The sequence below is a fragment of the Sus scrofa genome, chromosome 3 (genome assembly GCF_000003025.6).
Source record: "Sus scrofa isolate TJ Tabasco breed Duroc chromosome 3, Sscrofa11.1, whole genome shotgun sequence".
Taxonomy (NCBI): Eukaryota; Metazoa; Chordata; class Mammalia; order Artiodactyla; family Suidae; genus Sus; species Sus scrofa.
Window position 1 is genome coordinate 8,553,998 of NC_010445.4, and position 17,418 is coordinate 8,571,415.

At 50.7% G+C, this 17,418-nt stretch overlaps 1 protein-coding gene across 3 annotated transcripts; it reads right to left on the reverse strand.

The window, feature by feature from the left end:
* ACTL6B (actin like 6B) lies at positions 325 to 14,777 on the reverse strand. Of its 3 annotated transcripts, none has more exons than XM_003124370.5 (14): positions 14,648 to 14,777; positions 14,117 to 14,193; positions 13,757 to 13,922; positions 13,351 to 13,451; positions 7,237 to 7,334; positions 6,493 to 6,587; positions 6,322 to 6,428; positions 5,564 to 5,653; positions 5,354 to 5,415; positions 5,129 to 5,243; positions 4,937 to 5,017; positions 4,730 to 4,825; positions 4,433 to 4,519; positions 325 to 626 (listed from the first exon to the last, which is right to left on the reverse strand). In XM_003124370.5, exons 1-14 carry the CDS (start codon positions 14,670 to 14,672, stop codon positions 546 to 548), a joined length of 1,281 nt encoding a protein of 426 aa, XP_003124418.1. In that variant the 5' UTR covers positions 14,673 to 14,777; the 3' UTR covers positions 325 to 545. The 3 variants fall into 3 exon arrangements, with proteins under 3 accessions (XP_003124418.1, XP_013850924.1, XP_013850925.1); XM_013995470.2 differs by having other exon boundaries at positions 325 to 662; XM_013995471.2 differs by lacking the exons at positions 13,351 to 13,451; positions 13,757 to 13,922 and having other exon boundaries at positions 325 to 662.

The following is a 17,418-nucleotide window of genomic DNA, read 5'->3' on the forward strand; positions in this document are numbered from 1 at the left end:
CCCCGCCCCTGGGCCGGGCCCTCGGTTCCGTCCCGCCCCTGACGCCGCATCCCCTTCGCCAACTCCCATTTCCAGCCCCGACTCTTGCTCCTCGCTGGGGATTTCATTGAGGGGCTCTACCCGGTTCTCGCTGCGCGATCCTCCCTGGATTGCGGCCCCTTTGAAACCTGAGGCGTTCGTGGCTCCTGCCGCACTGCCCCCGCCCTCAGACCTTGCCCTGGCGTCCACCGTGCGATGCCACACCGCGGATTTAGGTGTGGCCCTCCCCTCTTCTCCCTCCAGAACCCTGACCCCACTGCCCACCCCTAAAGAGGCCAAACTTCCTTTTTCTTAAAACGTTTTTACTCCGTTCGACAACGCAATCTAAGAGGACGAGCGGGAAGGGGAAGAAAAGGGGGCGGTGGGAGCGTTGGGAGCTTGCGGTGCCGAGGCGGGGAGGCGGGGGGGGGGGCGGGAAGAACGGGGGCGGGGGTTAACCCTCTCCTTCCTTTCGCGTCCCCTCCCCCACTGCTGCAGGCAGGCCTGTGGGTGAGGAGGGGGCGCCCTCAGGGGCACTTCCGCTCCACGCACTGCTTCCCGCCCTCCTCATATTCCTGCTTGGAGATCCACATTTGCTGGAAAGTGCCCTGGGTCGGGGGACGACACTGGCGGTCAGGGAGGCCCTGAAGGAAGAGAGAAGCGCCTCCCCACACTCCACGCGTGCAGGCTCGACGCCCCGGAACCCTCCTCCGGGCCTCCCTGCCTCTCAATCCCACATCCCTCCCGCGACCACCAGCCTGCCCCATCTTCCAGTCCACCCCTTCGTAGTCAGAGGGCGAACACCCGCTGCCTGTCGTTCAATCCAGGATTCATTCATTCAACAAGCATCTACTGAGCACCTGTTCAATAGCTGTTTCCCAGCTGGGAGGTGGTGCTTACAGACCCTGGCCAGTGGCCAACGCTCCATACCTCTTCTTCTCCAGGTACCCTATAGGGCCTAACAAACATGTCAAGTCTCCCTACTTCCCAAGAAAATCTTCTCTCCACGCGCCTCACCAATGGACATCACCTAACATCAGGATGGGGCTGTCTTTACTCCCAAGTGGCCCCCGCCCCCCTTGAAACCTGCTCCTTGAGAGTCTCTGGTCCTGGGCATTTCAGGCTGTACCCACTCTTTCATGGTTTCTCTGCCTCTGCCTGCAAGTGTGTGTGTGTGTGTGTGTGTGTGTGTGTGTGTGTGTGTGTGTGTGTGTGTGTGGCTCTGCTTCTGTCCTGGGCATTTCAGGCTGTACCCACTCTTTCATGGTTTCTCTGCCTCTGCCTGCAAGTGTGTGTGTGTGTGTGTGTGTGTGTGTGTGTGTGTGTGTGTGTGTGTGTGTGTGTGTGTGTGTGTGTGTGGCTCTGCTTCTGTCCTGGGCATTTCAGGCTGTACCCACTCTTTCATGGTTTCTCTGCCTCTGCCTGCAAGTGTGTGTGTGTGTGTGTGTGTGTGTGTGTGTGTGTGTGTGTGTGTGTGTGGCTCTGCTTCTGTCCTGTGGCTCAAAGAACACGCCTTCCTGGACCATGTCATCTGCTAGGGTTTGCTCCTGCTCCTGTGCCAAAGCTCCACCCTTCCCACCATCTCTGGTTCCCAGTTTGGATCTCCATGCTGAGCTCCAGACCCTAATACTCAGATGTCTTTTGGACACCTCCTCCTTAGTGTCCCAAGGGACCTCACCCTGGACATGTCCACAGCTGCATTCACCATCTTCACCCACGCCTGCCCCAAACCTGCTTCTTTGACCTTTCTCACCTTCCACAGTTGCCCTGTCCAAACCCAGGGGTCCCTTGCCACACTGAACACTTGAAATTGAGCTACCGAGCACTCGAAGTGTGGCTAGTCCTGTCAAATACGCACCAGATATGGAAGACTAAGTCCAGAAAAAAGAATGTAAGGCACCTCCATTTTTATATTGATGATATTTAAATTATATTTTTGATGTATTGGATTCAATACTATATATATATATATATATATATATTTGGGGGGGGCATGCCTGTGGCATGCAGAAGTTCTCAGGCCAGGGGTTGAACCTGCACCATAGCCCTGACCCAAGCCACAGCAGTGACGATACCAGATCCTTAATCCACTGAGCCAGTAGGAGAACTCCAAATACAATATATATATATATATACTTTTTCTTTTTAGAGCAGCTCCTGCAGCATATGTAAGTTCCCAGGCTAGGGGTCAAACTGGAGCTGCAGCTGCCAGCCTACACTACAGCCATAGCAATGAGATCCGAGCCACATGTGTGACCTATGCAGCAGCTTGTGGCATACTATCCTCATGGGTACTAGTCAGAGTCTTTTATTTTTTTTATTTAATAATGAACTAGTCAGAGTCTTAACCTGCTGAGCCACAATGAGAGCTCCCCAAATATGATATATTCTTTTTTTTTTTTTTGTCTTTTTGCTATTTCTTTGGGCTGCTCCCACGACATATGGAGGTTCCCAGGCTAGGGGTCGAATTGGAACTGTAGCCACTGGCCTACGCCAGAGCCACAGCAACACCAAATTCAAGCCGCGTCTGCAACCTACACCACAGCTCACGGCAACACCGGATCATTAACCCACTGAGCAAGGGCAGGGACCGAACCCGTAACCTCATGGTTCCTAGTCGGATTCGTTAACCACTGAGCCACGACGGGAACTCCCCCCAAATACAATATATTCTTATTTTTTGGACTGTTTTTAAAAAATGGCTACTAAAATTTTTGAAATGACATACGTGGCTCCCATTACACTCCTGTTGGACAGCACTGCCAGGAGCCAGCATCCTGGGCCTCACCCTTGACCCTCTCCTTCTTACCTTGCACATCCAAAGAGTGTCCACATTCTGTCAGTCCGAACTCTGAGAAGCTGCCAGTTCCACCCCCCCAGTATCCGCTCCTCTGTCAAATCCAGGTCACAGTAGAGACCACAGTAGCCTCTCCAGTCCACTCTCCGCTCTGCAGCCCAAGCGAGCTTCCCAAACTCAGATCCCACAGCATCTGCCCATGGCCTTTGGCTTTGCCTGGCTTCCCCATGGGCCATGCACCCTCTCTCCCGCTTTGTCTCATGAGTTCTTACTCATTTCAGCTTGAAGGGTCCTCAGAGGTCCTTCATGATCCCTGAGCCACATCAGGTCCTCCTTTGACAGAACTCCCAACACTTTGGTTTTTTTGTTTGTTTGTTTGTTTGTTTGTTTGTCTTTTTTGCCTTTTCTAGGGCTGCTCCCACGGCATATGGAGGTTCCCAGGCTAGGGGTCAAATCGGAGCTGTAGCCACCAGCCTACGCCAGAGCCACAGCAATGTGGGATCCGAGCCACATCTGCAACCTACACCACAGCTCACAGCAACACCGGATCCTTAACCCACTGAGCAAGGGCAGGGATCGGACCCGAAACCTCATGGTTCCTAGTCGGATTTGTTAACCACTGAGCCACGAGGGGAACTCCTTAGGAACTCCCAACACTTTGTGGCGACCTCCTGCTTGTCTCGGCTTCCAGACTGTCCCCACTCATGGAGGCAGGGACTAGGTCCAGACGTCTGTCCACTTCAGGCACACGGGAGGCCTGGGGCAACTGGTGACTGGCATGCTCCCAGCTCTGAGTTAATTTCAGACCGTCAGCCTCCTGTTGTTCTGACCCTTGCTTCTATCTCTTTGGGGGCACCCCCTCCAGTGGGTGTCCTCCTTGTCCTGTCATCACCTTGCTCTCCTCTCTGTGTGGCTGACACTCCTCAGATACAGTTTGCATCTGCAGCTCTCTGCTCTGGAACCAATCTGCCTACTGCCTTCTTCTTCTTCTTCTTTTTTTTTTTAATTTTTTGGCTATCCCGCGGCATTTAGAGTTCCTGGGCCGGAGGTCAGATCTAAGCCATTTGTGACCTACACTGCAGCTGTGGCAATGCTGGATCCTTAACCCACTGTGCCGCGCCAGGGATTGAACCTGCATCCCAATGCTCCAGAGACACCCCTGATCCTGCTGTGCCACAGCGGGAACTCCTGCCTGCCTCCTCCTGTTTGCCCCTTTCTCGCTACCCCATCCACACTACTACCCGGGACTACAGAAAGAGCCTGCTGGCAAAGTCCCCTTGCGTCCAGCTCTTACCCTGATCTCCAAAGACTCATGTCTGACATAATCTTCCCAAACGTGCCTGTGGCAGTCACACCATCTTTCTCCAAGCAGTCAGTGTCCCGCCCTGGCCTATAAGACCACTATGACCTCATCCCAGCCAGCCTCTCCAGCTTCCTCTCCTCCGCTCCCAGATTTGTGTCCTGATGTCGCATCCGCCTTTCCAGGAGCACTGACTTCCCTTTCATCAAAATAAATGCTTGTTGAATGAATGAATGAGGAGGCAGGCAAGGCGGCAGGGGCCGTCTGGATCTGCCCCTTCCCCACATTCGGTGCTAGGCCAAGCCCTTCCCTCTCACCAGTGAGGCCAGGATGGAGCCACCAATCCAGGGGCTGAACTTGCGCTCCATGGTGCTGTTGCTGGCGATGAGCTTCAGTCTCATGCTCTGAGGGGAAAGAGGGGCTGGGGGAAGCCGACACCTGGGTTCTGGGAAGGGTCAGGGCTGGGGGTGGGGAGCACTGGGAAGCCACAGCAGGCAGCCATCTGCTCTGGTGGCCAGAACACTCCCTCCACGCGTGGGAAGGAGGAAGGACTCAGTCCTGAAGGACTAAGCCAGGACTGGAGTCCAAGGCCCTGGCCACGCATGGGCTCCTACCGGTGGAGTCTTCTGGGAAAGTTCTCGATTGAGCCTGTCAGTGAAGCCCTGGAGCAGTGTGTTCCCTCCAGTGACAATGACACTGCCATACAGGCCCTGACAACAGGGAGACGGAGTGAACCGTCAGGGAACGTCCCCTCCCTGCCACCCCGCCCCTCACAGACACACTTCTGGGCCACCCCACCCAGACACAGGCTTGGGCCTCACCGGGCGAATGTCAATGTCACACATGCCGATGCTGGTGGTCACCACGTGGCCCACGCCCAACATGGTGTTCCCCGACAGGCCCTGTGAGAAAGGTGACTGGACTTTGGGCCCTCTGTCCCCTCTCCCCAGACCCAAGTGATCCTTCCCAGCTTCCCCCACACCCTGAGGTCCAGGGACTCCAGCCAGCCTCACCTTGACATTGGAGGGATCGAACAGGCCCTCAGGGATGCGCAGTCGCTCGGCACCATAGTCGGTGTTGTAGCCGTTGGGCATCTCATAGTGCACTGTGGGCATCTGCGCAGCCACCCTACCCAGGAAGGAGCAAGGCTCTGCTTGGGGGTGCTCTCAAAAGACCAGAGGTCGCCGCTGAACCCCAGGCTGGCCGCCCCCCCACCTCAAGCTGTGGGCCCCACTCACTGCTCATCGTAGGGAGAGTCTGAGACCTGCAGCACGGAGGCCTGAAAGTCCTGGATCACCTCCTAAGAACGCGGGGAGGGGGTGAGGGCGGGGCTCCCTCCTGAGCCCCGCCCCCACCCGCAGGGCCTCAGGTCCCCTCCTGGCCTCACAGTGGGGCAGGGGACGAGGAGCTGGAGGCGGGGGCTCAGGGGACCCTCTCCAGTGCCTCACATTGCACATGTAGTTATGCCAGGACTTGGAAACCTGGGGTAACTTCTCTTTCTTCTTCCAGTTGGGGGGGGCACCCTCCCGAACGGGCTCCTGTGGGGACACAGCCTGTGAGCACCCATTCCCACCCTGCTGGCCGCACCCATGCTCCCAGCACTCACTGGTTCTCAGCTAACGGCCCAGATGCTCTGCTGCCCAGAAAAGGCGCTTCTCCCTCTCCCCTGTTAGAGGAGAGGGAACGAGGAGAGCCCATCACCATGGATGCCACGCGTGCAGTGGGCATAGCCGATCTGAAAGGCTCGGTAAGAGAAGGCTGAGGGCCCTGGGGAATCCTGTAGGAGGCCAAACCTTCAGGAATCAATCAGCCTTTAACTGAGCCATGTTCCACGTGGGGGTCCCTGGCATGCGGTATCTCACTGAACCCTCACGGCAGCCCTACGTGCTGTGATTCCACTTTACAGGGAGGAAACTGAGGCTTCGGTCTCATTTCTAGGTGACACAGCTTTTCTGTGGCAGAAGGAGACCTTGAACCTGGGTCTTTTGGCCCTCAGAACCCTCCCCAGCCCTCACACATATATCCTGCTGGCAGTTGGCTGTGGGACCTCGGCCATGTCCCTCCGCCTGTCTGGATCGTTGATGACTCAGTTACAAATTGAGGACCAGGGTCCTCTTGGGGCCCGGCTGCTCCCCTCTCTGCGATTTTATGGATCAGAGGGTTGACAGTCATAGGGTGAGTGCCCAGGACATCCCAGAGGCTCCACCTTGGCTGCGATCATGTAAGGTGGGATGATGTCAATGGCCATTTCCTGGAAGAGCTCTCGGCACTGCATGGAGATGAAGTCCCCTGCCAGGGGTGACTTGACAATGCCTAGAAAGGAGTGGGTGTCAGAGCCTGGTCCCCCAGGCACCCCCAACCCCTGCCGAGGCCCCACCTTGCTGCAGGACGTAGCCATCATGCACTGGAATGGCCGTGGTGTGGGTGGCCCCACTGTCCAGCACCAGACCTGTGGAGCGTCCATTTGCAAAGCTGGTGTGGGATGGGCGGTCAAAGAGACAGCAGCAGCAAACGAGGGAGCGGGACCTGAGTCTGGCCTAGTCGCTCTCTGTTCTCCCAGATCCAGCCCACTCCCAGTCTGCAAATCTCTCCTGGTTTGTGACCCATCCACTGGAGAAGGCTCTTGAGATGCCTGTCACGCTTCTCTTGTCTGAATCACACTTTCTGCCTTCCTTTTGTGCTCCCAGCTTCTCTTTAGTCTTCCTTCTCAGTCCCATGGGCTCCCTGAAATTAGGGGCCATATCACCCCAGGGCTTCGCATAGGGTTCAATGCAACGCACAGCCTTAAAAAAAAAAAAATGCTGCTTGGCTGCTTGGGAAGGGACCACCTCAGTGTCATATACCCTTCCCTCCTCTCTCCAGCCCCAGCCCCTGCTGCCTCCTTGTCCCAACTCTCCATGCTCAACCTGATCCAAGGAACGGGAAAGGGCTGCTGACGCGGCCATCTCAAGGTCCAAAGCACTTAGCCCCCAGGGGCCCTCTGCACTAATGGGGCTCAGAGGGGATGTCTGCCCATCCAGGATACTGATGGCCACAGAATCAGGCCCAGCCTCCAGCTCAGTGTGCCACACACCCCACCCTGGCCCTCCACCCTGGCAGAGCAGCTCAAGCCAGAGGATACGCGGTAAGCACAGCTGTCTTGCATAAGAAGAAGGCAGGAATGTTGTACTGCTCGAACATCAGCTCTGTCAGCTTCTCCCGCTTGGCCCGTGTGTTCCACTGGGGAGAAAGTGAAAGAGGGAAAGATTCAGGAAGGGAAAGGCAGAGATCCATGCACCTGCCCACACTCATATCCATCCATCTTGCACTGGGGACAGAGGTAAGGTCCCTTGACCCTCAGAGCTTTAGAATGTGAGAACTATAAAATACTTTAAAGATCACAATCCAAACCCAACTAAAGAAAACAACATTCAGAGAGGGATAGTGACATGGCCAAGGTCACACAGAAAGCTCTTGGTAGAGTTGGATTGGAGTCACATGGAGTCTCTTGACTCCTAGCCCAGTGCTCTTTACTGTGCAATACATCATATTTCAGGGCCCTCGCAGACCCCAGTACACCCCTCATCCCCGTTTTAGTCATCTCAGAGGCAAGAAAGCTGAGGAAGACGATTTATGGGTAAAAATGCTGGATTGAATACAAACATCTACTTTTATTCCCTCCTAAGATCACGGCAAAACTATAATAAAGGGGGAATTAAAAAAAAAAAACAAACCCATAAACCTATAAAAGCCAACAGGCACATAAAAATAAGGGAAGTGCAAATAAAAAGCACAATGAGATATCGCTTCACAACTAGGGTGGTGATAACAATTAAACAAAAGAAAAAGAAAATAATGAATGTTGGAAAAGATATGGAGAAATAAGAACCCTTGTGCATTGCTGGTGGGAAGGTCAAATGGTTCAGCTACTGTAAAAATGATTGGTGGTTGTTCAAAAATTATGCATAGAATGATCACAGGACCCAGCAATTTCACTCCTACTTATCCATCCCAAAGAATTTCAAACAGGTATGCAAATGAATCCTTCTACACAACTGCCCACGGCAGCACTATGCAAAATAGCCAAAGGTGGAAATAACTCAAATGTGCATCAATGTATGAAGAAAAAAATAAATTGTGGTATATTCATAAAAAGGAATATTGCTCAGTCAATACAACGCGGCTGAACCTTGTAAACATTATGCTAAGTGAAATAATACAGAGACAAAAAGTCACATGTTGTATGATCCACTTATATTAACAATCCCAGGATATATATATCCATAGAGAAAGAAAGTAGATTGATGGTTGCCACGTGCTGGGGGCAAGAGGAGTGAAGAGGAACTGCTTAATGAAAATGGGTTTTCTTTGGGGGTAATGAAAATATTTTGAAACTAGGCAGAGGTGATGCACAACATTGTGAATGGAGTGAATGCCACTGAATTGTTAACTTAAAAAAAGTTAATTTCAGAGTTTTCTTGTGGCTCAGCAGCTTACAAACCCAAGTATCCATGAGGATGTGGGTTTGATCTCTGGACTCACTCACTGGGTTAAGGATTCCATGTTGCCATGAGCTGTGATGTAGGTCACAGATGTGGCTTGAATCCTGCGTTGCTGTGGCTGCGGCGAAGGCCAGCAGCTGCAGCTCCAGTTTGACCCCTAGGCTGGGAACTTCCACACACTGTGAGTTGGGCCCTAAAAGGACAAAAAGAAAGAAAAGAAAAGAAAAGAAAGAAAGAAAGAAAGAAAGAAAGAAAGAAAGAAAGAAAGAAAGAAAGAGAGAGAGAGAAAGGGAACACAGCAAAAAAAATTTTGAATGTTGGAAATCAGGTGAGTGATAACTGACTTAACTGGTTCAAGAACACTGAGTTCTAAAACTGATATTGGAAGCAGCCAGCAACAGCCTGTTAAATCTCAGACTCCTCAGAGGGATCAGGAATTGGTAGTTTCAGGTACCTCTGGAAGCGGAGGGAAAGGGAAAATGAAAAAGATTTTTTTTTTCCTTTTTTGGTTGCCCCATGGCATATGGAGTTCCCAGGCCAGGAATCACATCTGAGCCACAATTGTGACCTACACTGCAGCTGTAGCAACGCCAGATCCTTAACCCACTGGTTTGCGCCTGGAATTGAACCTGCATCCTAGCACTCCTAAGAGGCTACCGATCCCATTGCACCAGAGCGAGAACTCCTAAATAAGAGTGTTTAAAGCTATTCAAGTAACAGATCCCTAAACTCTCTTCCTAATTCCATGTCACTAAGCTATTGCCCACTCCAACCTCAGAGAAGACTAGAAGGTTATTCTCTAGAGAGAGGAAAGCTGAGGGTCTGAAATGGTGGGACACTTGATACTGTTGGGAATGAGGACATTATATTTAAAAGAAGGGAATTAAGTGATACCATGCATATTGAATGCTGATAACATCATCCCTATTTGCTCACTTGGCTTCCACAAAGGGGGTGGGGCAGGCCTGTCTTCAGGGTGGAAGTCTTCCCAGTAAGTTACATCAAAGATCTAAAGATGCCAATTATCAGAGGCTGCCAAGTAAACACGCCAGTCAAATCATCCTATTGCAAAGATTTCAGCCAACAAGTCCCCTTGCCCAATCAGATTTTATTTTTTTTTAATGGCCACACCCAAGGCATATGGAAGATCCTGGACCAGGAAGTGAATCTGAGCCACAGCTGTAGAACATATGCAGAACATCAGATCCTTTAACCCACTGCTTGGGGCCAGGATTGAACCCATGCCTCCTCGTGACCTGAGCTGCTGCAGTCACTTAACTCACTGCACCACAGCTGAAATTCCATAGTGTCCCATCCTTAAACATATGCAGACAACCAAGGATTTACAGAAATCTAAGAAGAGCCCCCAAAAATAGAGACTCCCAAGAAAGGGCAGGGAAAGAAAGCAACTTGGAAGAACAATAATTATACAATGAGAAGAAAACTTCCAAAGACAAAACTAATAATACCTTTAGTGAGATAACGAATGACATTGCACATATGAAACAAGAATAGGATACCCTAAAGAGTAACATTTGTGGAACAAGAAAGACCTCCTGGGAAATAAAAACACAAGAGCAAGAATGAAAAAATTAATAGAAGGGTTGAAAAGTAAATTGAGGGACTATCTTGGAAATTAGAGGAAAAACATAAAGAGCTGGAAAACATAAGAGAAAAGATAAGAACATTAGGAGAACAATTTAGGAGGTACAAAATCCAAATAGATTTCCCAAAAGAGAAAACAGAAAATACTGAAAGAAATAAATCATCAAATAAGTAATTAAAGGGAGTTCCCGTCGTGGCGCAGTGGTTAACTAGGATCCGACTAGGAACCATGAGGTTGCGGGTTCGGTCCCTGCCCTTGATCAGTGGGTTAATGATCTGGCGTTGCTGTGAGCTGTGGTGTAGTTTGCAGACGCGGCTCGGATCCCGCGTTGCTGTGGCTCTGGCGTAGGCTGGTGACTATGGCTCCGATTAGACCCCTAGCCTGGGAACCTCCATATGCCGTGGGAGCGGCCCAAAGAAATAGCAAAAAAATATAAAAAAATAAAAAGAAAAATAAAAAAAACCATATAAGACTCAATATAAAAAAAAGATAAGTAATTAAAGTTTTTCCATGAAATTGAAAGACATAGGTTTCCAAATTAAAGGGACATATTGAGTGTCCACCGCCATGGACAAAAATAAACCAATATAAGACCATAAAATTATAATATACTGAGGACAAAGTGAAAATGTTATAAGCTCTCAGAAAGAAAAATAAGTTACATCAAAGGATCGGAAAGTAAATGGTTTTGGTCTTCTTGATGGCAACAGTAGATACTGGAAGACACTGGAGAAGTGCCTTCAAGAGTCCAAAAAAAAAAAAAAAAATGATTTCCAAATTGGAGTGTTACACCTAGCTAAACTATCAATCCAAGGTGAGACATGTAAGGTCTTAAAAATTTTATTTCCTGTGACCTTTCTAAGGCAGTTACTGGATGATGTGCTCCATGAAAACAAGGGAGTAAATCAAGGAAAGGGGTCATGAGATACAGGAAACAGAACTTTTAATACAGGAGAGAGACAAAGTATTTCCTTAAGGTGATGGTGGAGGGCAATGTCAGGATGATAGATACATTTTCTTTTCTTTTTTTTTTTCTTTTTGTCTTTTTGCTATTTCTTTGGGCCACTCCCGTGGCATATGGAGGTTCCCAGGCTAGGGGTCGAATCAGAGCTGTAGCCACCGGCCCACGCCAGAGCCACAGCAACACGGGATCCGAGCCGCGTCTGCAACCTACACCACAGCTCATGGCAACACCGGATTGTTAACCCACTGAGCAAGGGCAGGGACTGAACCTGCAACCTCATGGTTCCTAGTCGGATTTGTTAACCACTGCTCCACGACGGGAACTCCAGATACGTTTTCTATGTAGAAAGCAACTAATCCACAGCAGAGCAGGTCAGTGGGCTCCTGGGGAGATTTCTTCAAGATGAAACTGATACAACACTCTAAAGAATTAATGTCTTGAGAAAAGATATAGATAACTGAGGAACAATCTATCTACTGCGTTATTAGCAGATAGAAAACTAAGGAAAATAGGAACTAAGACAATTTTCAGTGCTAGAGAGAACAAAAAGTTTGCACAGAAAAGGTAAGAAACCATAGTTTATTGGTTGGCTCAGGCCTAATAAGCATATATAATAAGTGTAAATACTGAATATTGATCTTAAAAAAAAAAAACCCTAAACTACAACAGTACTTAAGGTGAGAAATAAGAAATGTATGTGGTGTGGGTAGAGAGGAAAGAGAGCTAAATGCTGATTTTCTATATTGGGAAATTCACAGATAACAAAGCTAAAAAAATTCACAATCAGGAGTTCCCATTGTGGTTCAGCAGTATTCATGACTAGTATTAGTGAGGATGCAGGTTCGATCCCTGGCCTCACTCAGTAGGTTAAGGATCCATCATTGCCCAGAGCTGTGGTGCAGGTCACAGATAAGGCTCAGATCCAGCCTTGCTGTGGCTGTGGTGTAGGCTGGCAGCTATAGCTCTGATTTGGCCCCTTGTCTGGGAACTTCCATATGCCTCAGGTGCAGCCCTAAAAATAAATAAATAAATAAATAAAAATCATGATCAGCAATTCAATTCAAGTGTGATAATCAGAGATATGAAAGGTAATGGGAAAAAAAAAAAGCTAAGAGAAAAGCAACTGCCTCTGGAAAAGGGTGAAGAGAAGAAAGAGGGTATGAATGCCAGTTTTTCCCTTAACATATTTTCTAAAGCAAATTGATTATCACTTTCACTTTATTTTTTACTTAAAAATTGACGTATAGGAGTTCCTGATGTGGCACAGTGGAAACGAATCCAATTAGGAACCATGAGGTTGCAGGTTCGATCCCTAGCCTCGCTCAGTGGGTTAAGGATCTGGTGTTGCCAGGAAATGTGCTGTAGGTTGCAGACCCAGCTCAGATCTGGCCTTGCTGTGGCTGTGGTGTAGGCCGGCAGCTATAGTTCCTATTAGACCCCTAGCCTGGGAACCTCCATATACCATGGGTACAGCCCTATAAAGCAAAAAAAAAAAAACAAAAAAAAAAAAAAACAAAAAAAAAAAACCACCCAACCAACCAACCAAAAAAACCCCAAAAAACCCAAAAATTGAAGTATAGTTCATTTACAATGTTGTGTTATTGTAAATTGACTATTGATGTGTATATATAATATGGACAACAATTTTAAGTTAAAAGTTCAAAAAAGATCTTGGGAGGAGGGGCAGTGGAGGGGCAGTGTAGGAGTCTGGCTGGGGGAAAAGCACGTGGATGGGGCGGGAAGAGCGAGGCATGGAGATTAAACCAGGGAGGAAAGAAAGTAGTTGAAGATGATGGTGTTGGAAGGAAACTCTGAGGGAGTTCCCCCTGTGGCTCAGCTATTAATGAACCCAACTAGCATCCATGAGGATGGGGGTTCAACCCCAGGCCTCGCTCAGTGGGTTAAGGATCCGGCGTTGTCATGAGCTGTGGTGTAGGTTGCACACGTGGCTTGGATCCTGTATTGGTGTGGCTGTCGTATAGGCCAGCAGCTACAGCTCCGATTGGACCCCTAGCCTGGGAACCTCCATATGTCACAGGTGTGGTCCTAAAAATAAAAAAAAGAAAAAAAGGAAGGAAAGTCCAAAAAGCGAAGTGGAGTGATTGATGGCAGTGGCTTGATGAGAGAGGTGAATGGTAAATGGTGGGACCCAGAGCTAAACTAGGGGCTGGATGAGGCACTTACCGGGGCCTCAGACATGAGCACTGGGTGCAGGTTTGGCTCGGACTTGACGTGTTTGCTGTAGGTGTGATCCAGGATCGCACGGAAGCACTCCCAGTCCTCGACTGGGGCCAGGAGACCAGGGGAGAGATGAAGGTGGGCAGGCGGGTGTCCAGGGACAGGAAGGAAAGGAAGGAGGGAGGCCAAGGCCAATGGAGGAGAGGTGAGACAAGCTCCCGTAGAAATTCCCCCTCCCCAGGAATCTGGTGGCCCCTGGTTAGGAACCAGGCAGCTGTGCAAAGTAGTGAGGGCATCCCTGGGACTTGGGCAGCTGCAAGGAAGACTCCTTGGGTGTGGAGTGCTGTGCCCTGGGGTGAGGGGGGGTGGGCTCCCAGTCTGTGTTAGGAGGCAGTGGGTGCGAGCCCCTTACTCATGCCATTCTTGAGGGGGGACATAACTTCTGCTCCATCCCGAGGCACGTGGAGGGCGTTGGTATCAATGTGAAAGATCTTCCCTTTCTTCTCTTTCTCCCCCTCCAACTCCAGCCCACCCCCCTCCTCTGCGGCCAGCAGCCCCACAGTGGTGGGGAAGTCAGCCTGGAGGGGGGCAAATACAGAGGAAAAATCAATCTCTTGCACCTACCCAGGCCCTTGGCAGGGCTCTCAGCCCATCCCTGGGCTTACTGCCAAATTCCAGCTCAGCAGAGCTTCTTTCTTGGCCTTGAGACCCTAGATCACTGAGAAGCCTGGGGGTGGGGGGCAGGATTTGGGGAGGGGGCTGGAAGGCTCACCTTGGGGCAGTCCTCCCCAGCATACCCAGCGCGGACTGAGAAGGAGCCAATGTCAAAGACCAGCGCGCCCACCTCATCTGTGCGGAGAGACAGACCTGTGAGGGGACCTGTCCCAAACTCTCTCCCCTTGGATTGCTCCGAGAGGAGGTCAGGGCAGAGCCACAGTCTCACCACCTTCAACGTCGGACGGGGCAGGTGGGAGCTCGGCCAGGAGTTCGGGGTCTTGGGAGTGGGGGTCAAGATTCCAAAGTCCCTTTTGACCCGTGGCCCGTGTGCAGGCCACTCTCCTTGCCAGGCTGGGGGCCGGGTGGAGGTGGGTTGAATGATGGAGAGGTTGGGCCGAGTGCGTGCGAGCGTCTGGGAAGGGTCTTAGGTTGGAGCGGTGCAGGACCCAAACCCCGGGTTGGACCCGCTGTAGCGCCGAGTGACAGGCCCCAGAGTGTCCAGAGCTTGGATCGCGCGGGTTCGGGGCGCTGGGCTTCGGGTGAGGCCGCGCCGGGCTGGGGAGCCCGAAGCCCGAGGCTCGCTCACCTCCGCCATAGACGCCCCCGCTCATAGTGCCCTCTCAGCGCTGCTCGCGGCCCGTGGGCGGCGGCGGCGGGATCAGCACCGAGGTGGCCGGACAGCTCCCGGAATCCCGGGAGGGGCGGGGCTCAGAGCGGCCTATCGGGAGGCCGGGTCCCCCGCCCCCAACGGCGCCGCCGATTGGCTGAGAGGGGAGACAATAACTCGACCGGGGGCTGCTGCTTTAAAGGGCCAGACACCTCAACATTAGGCGTCAGGGAGGGAATTAACGGGATCAAGGACCTCGAGGCCCGCCCTAAGGGATAGGCAGGCAAGAAGCAGGAGTAGGCAAGAGATGGAAACCTTGTCCATCCGGAGATCAGGACTCTGTATGGTGACCGACAGGGCTTCTGCTTCCTTATTTTAAAATGGGGTCGAGGAGAGGGCGCCATAGTCTCGCAGACTCGTCCATTCTCAGGCTCCTGAGCAAGGTTCTGCCATACCCTGAACTAAATGAAATCACCAGGAAAGTGGGGTAGGGAAGGAGGAGAGGTAAGGAAACAGGTGTGTCTCGATTTTCTCCCTGTTTCTTTCCACCCTTGTCCTTCTGATGACTCCTCTTTTCCTGCTCATCCCCTAGTGCCTACACCTTATACATACACACGTGTACACACATGTACACGTATTCATACATGGCACTCAGCTAACCTAGCTTTTGCTTCCTTTCCTTTTCGCTCTCTTTATCTATTCCTTTCTGGAGCTATTTATCAAGCAAGCAGGTTTTGTACCAGAGGCTCCTAGGTTTTTCTGGGCATCGCCTGAGGCCACTTGGGGGGGGGAGGGGGTGGGCGGGGTTTGCTTTTTTTTTTTTTTTTGCCATTCCTTGGGCCGCTCCCGCGGCGTATGGAGGTTCCCAGGCTAGGGGTCTAATTGGAGCTGGAGCCATCGGCCTACGCCAGAGCCACAGCAACGTGGCATCCAAGCCGCGTCTGCAACCTACACCACAGCTCACGGCAACGCCAGATCATTAACCCACTGAGCAGGGCCAGGGACGAACCCGCAACCTCGTGGTTCCTAGTCGGATTCGTTAACTACTGCGCCACGACGGGAACTCCGTTATTTTTCGTTTTTTGTTTTGTTTTTTTTTTTTTAGGACCACACCCCGAGGCAAAAGGAAGTTCCCAGGCTAGGGATTAAATCTGAGCTGCAGCTGCCGGCCTACACCACCACAGCCACAGCAACACCAGATCTGAGCCATGTCTTCCTTAAACCTACACCACAGCTTGGTCAATGCCAGATCCTTAACCCACTGATCAAGGCCAGGGATCTAAACTGCATCCTCATGGTTACTAGTTGGGTTTGTTTCCACTGAACCACAGTGGGAGCTCCTCCACAGCAGTTTTGATATTGAAGGCCAAGGATCAACTCTGAAAGTCTGGCTCAGCTGAGACACTCTTTTGTGAGCCTGTGTGTAGGTGTGTGCTTATCTGTGTGTGTTTGAGTGTGTCAGCATGTGTGTGCATATGCACATACATGAATGTATGTGTGAATACTTGTGTGGCTCAGGGGCACTCCTACCTACTTGTTTGGGGGTAAGGGGGACATTAAGACCAGAAGTAGCCAAGGAAGAGGGTTCTGAACAATGGCTGAATGCCCCTGAAGTTCACCAGATGCTCACACATGGTTTGAGCTGGCTCATCTGTTACCTACTTGGTGCCGGTGGCATTTCACATACTCAGAGTTGGTTCTTAGTCCAGGCCTGGCTCCCCAGACTGGAGGCTTCAGTAGGAGGGGTGAGCTGGAGGACAGAGAGCTGACTCAGGAGCTGGGAAATGGAAATATTCCAGAGTGACCCTAGGTCTGTCACTGGCCTCTATAAAGGGAGGCCTGGATGAACTGGATGAATTGGGTGAGCCCTTAACCTCTCAGCACCTGCATTTCCTCATCTTTCAAAATGCTGAGGTGAGATTAAAGGGAAACTGGAGGGGAAAGTGATGCTATCCATGGCCTGCACCTCTCCTTTGGTGGACATTGAATGAGGCTGCTTCACTTCCCCTGTAAATATACCTTGTCAATTCCCACTACCCCCTCCCCCATCCCAGTCAGGATCTAGGATTCAGAAACTGCCCAGGTCAGGAGGAACCTTACTGATCAGGGATCCAACTCCTAGATTTTACAGGGATATCTGCCAGGGAGAGGCAGGGCCTGGTCTTGGGTCACACAGCCCACTGGAGCAGAACCAGGACTAGAATTCACCTCTCTCATCAGCTAATTGACAGATGACATCTCTGTGTCTCTCCAGGCTTCACTGTCCCCATCTGGAGGAGAGACAATACTGAGGATTCAATCTGATGCCAGAATCAAATCCCTGGTTAAGAGCTGGGCACAAGGACTATTCAGCAAGCATTCGGTCCAAAGAAAATCCCTGGGGCATTTTTGAGGCTTTGGTGTTATTATTCATATGTTCATAGAAATCTGTGGTCGATCTGGTGAAGTGATTTTTCCTCTCATGGTTGGTGGAAGAGCTACAGTCAGCTAGCTACAGGACTAGACTTGATTTAAATTCCAGTTACCTGCAGCCAATTTTCATTTGTCATATGATCTGACATGATATTCTATTGCATTATGGAAATGGTTAAGTTAAAGTTTATTAATATATTTCATATATATATCACTGTATATATACTTCCTTCATCCATCATTGATTCAACAAACATCTTTTATGCCTACGGTGTACCAGACATTGTACAGGTACGGGAATACTAAGGCACATAAGATATATCCGTGCTCTCAAGGAG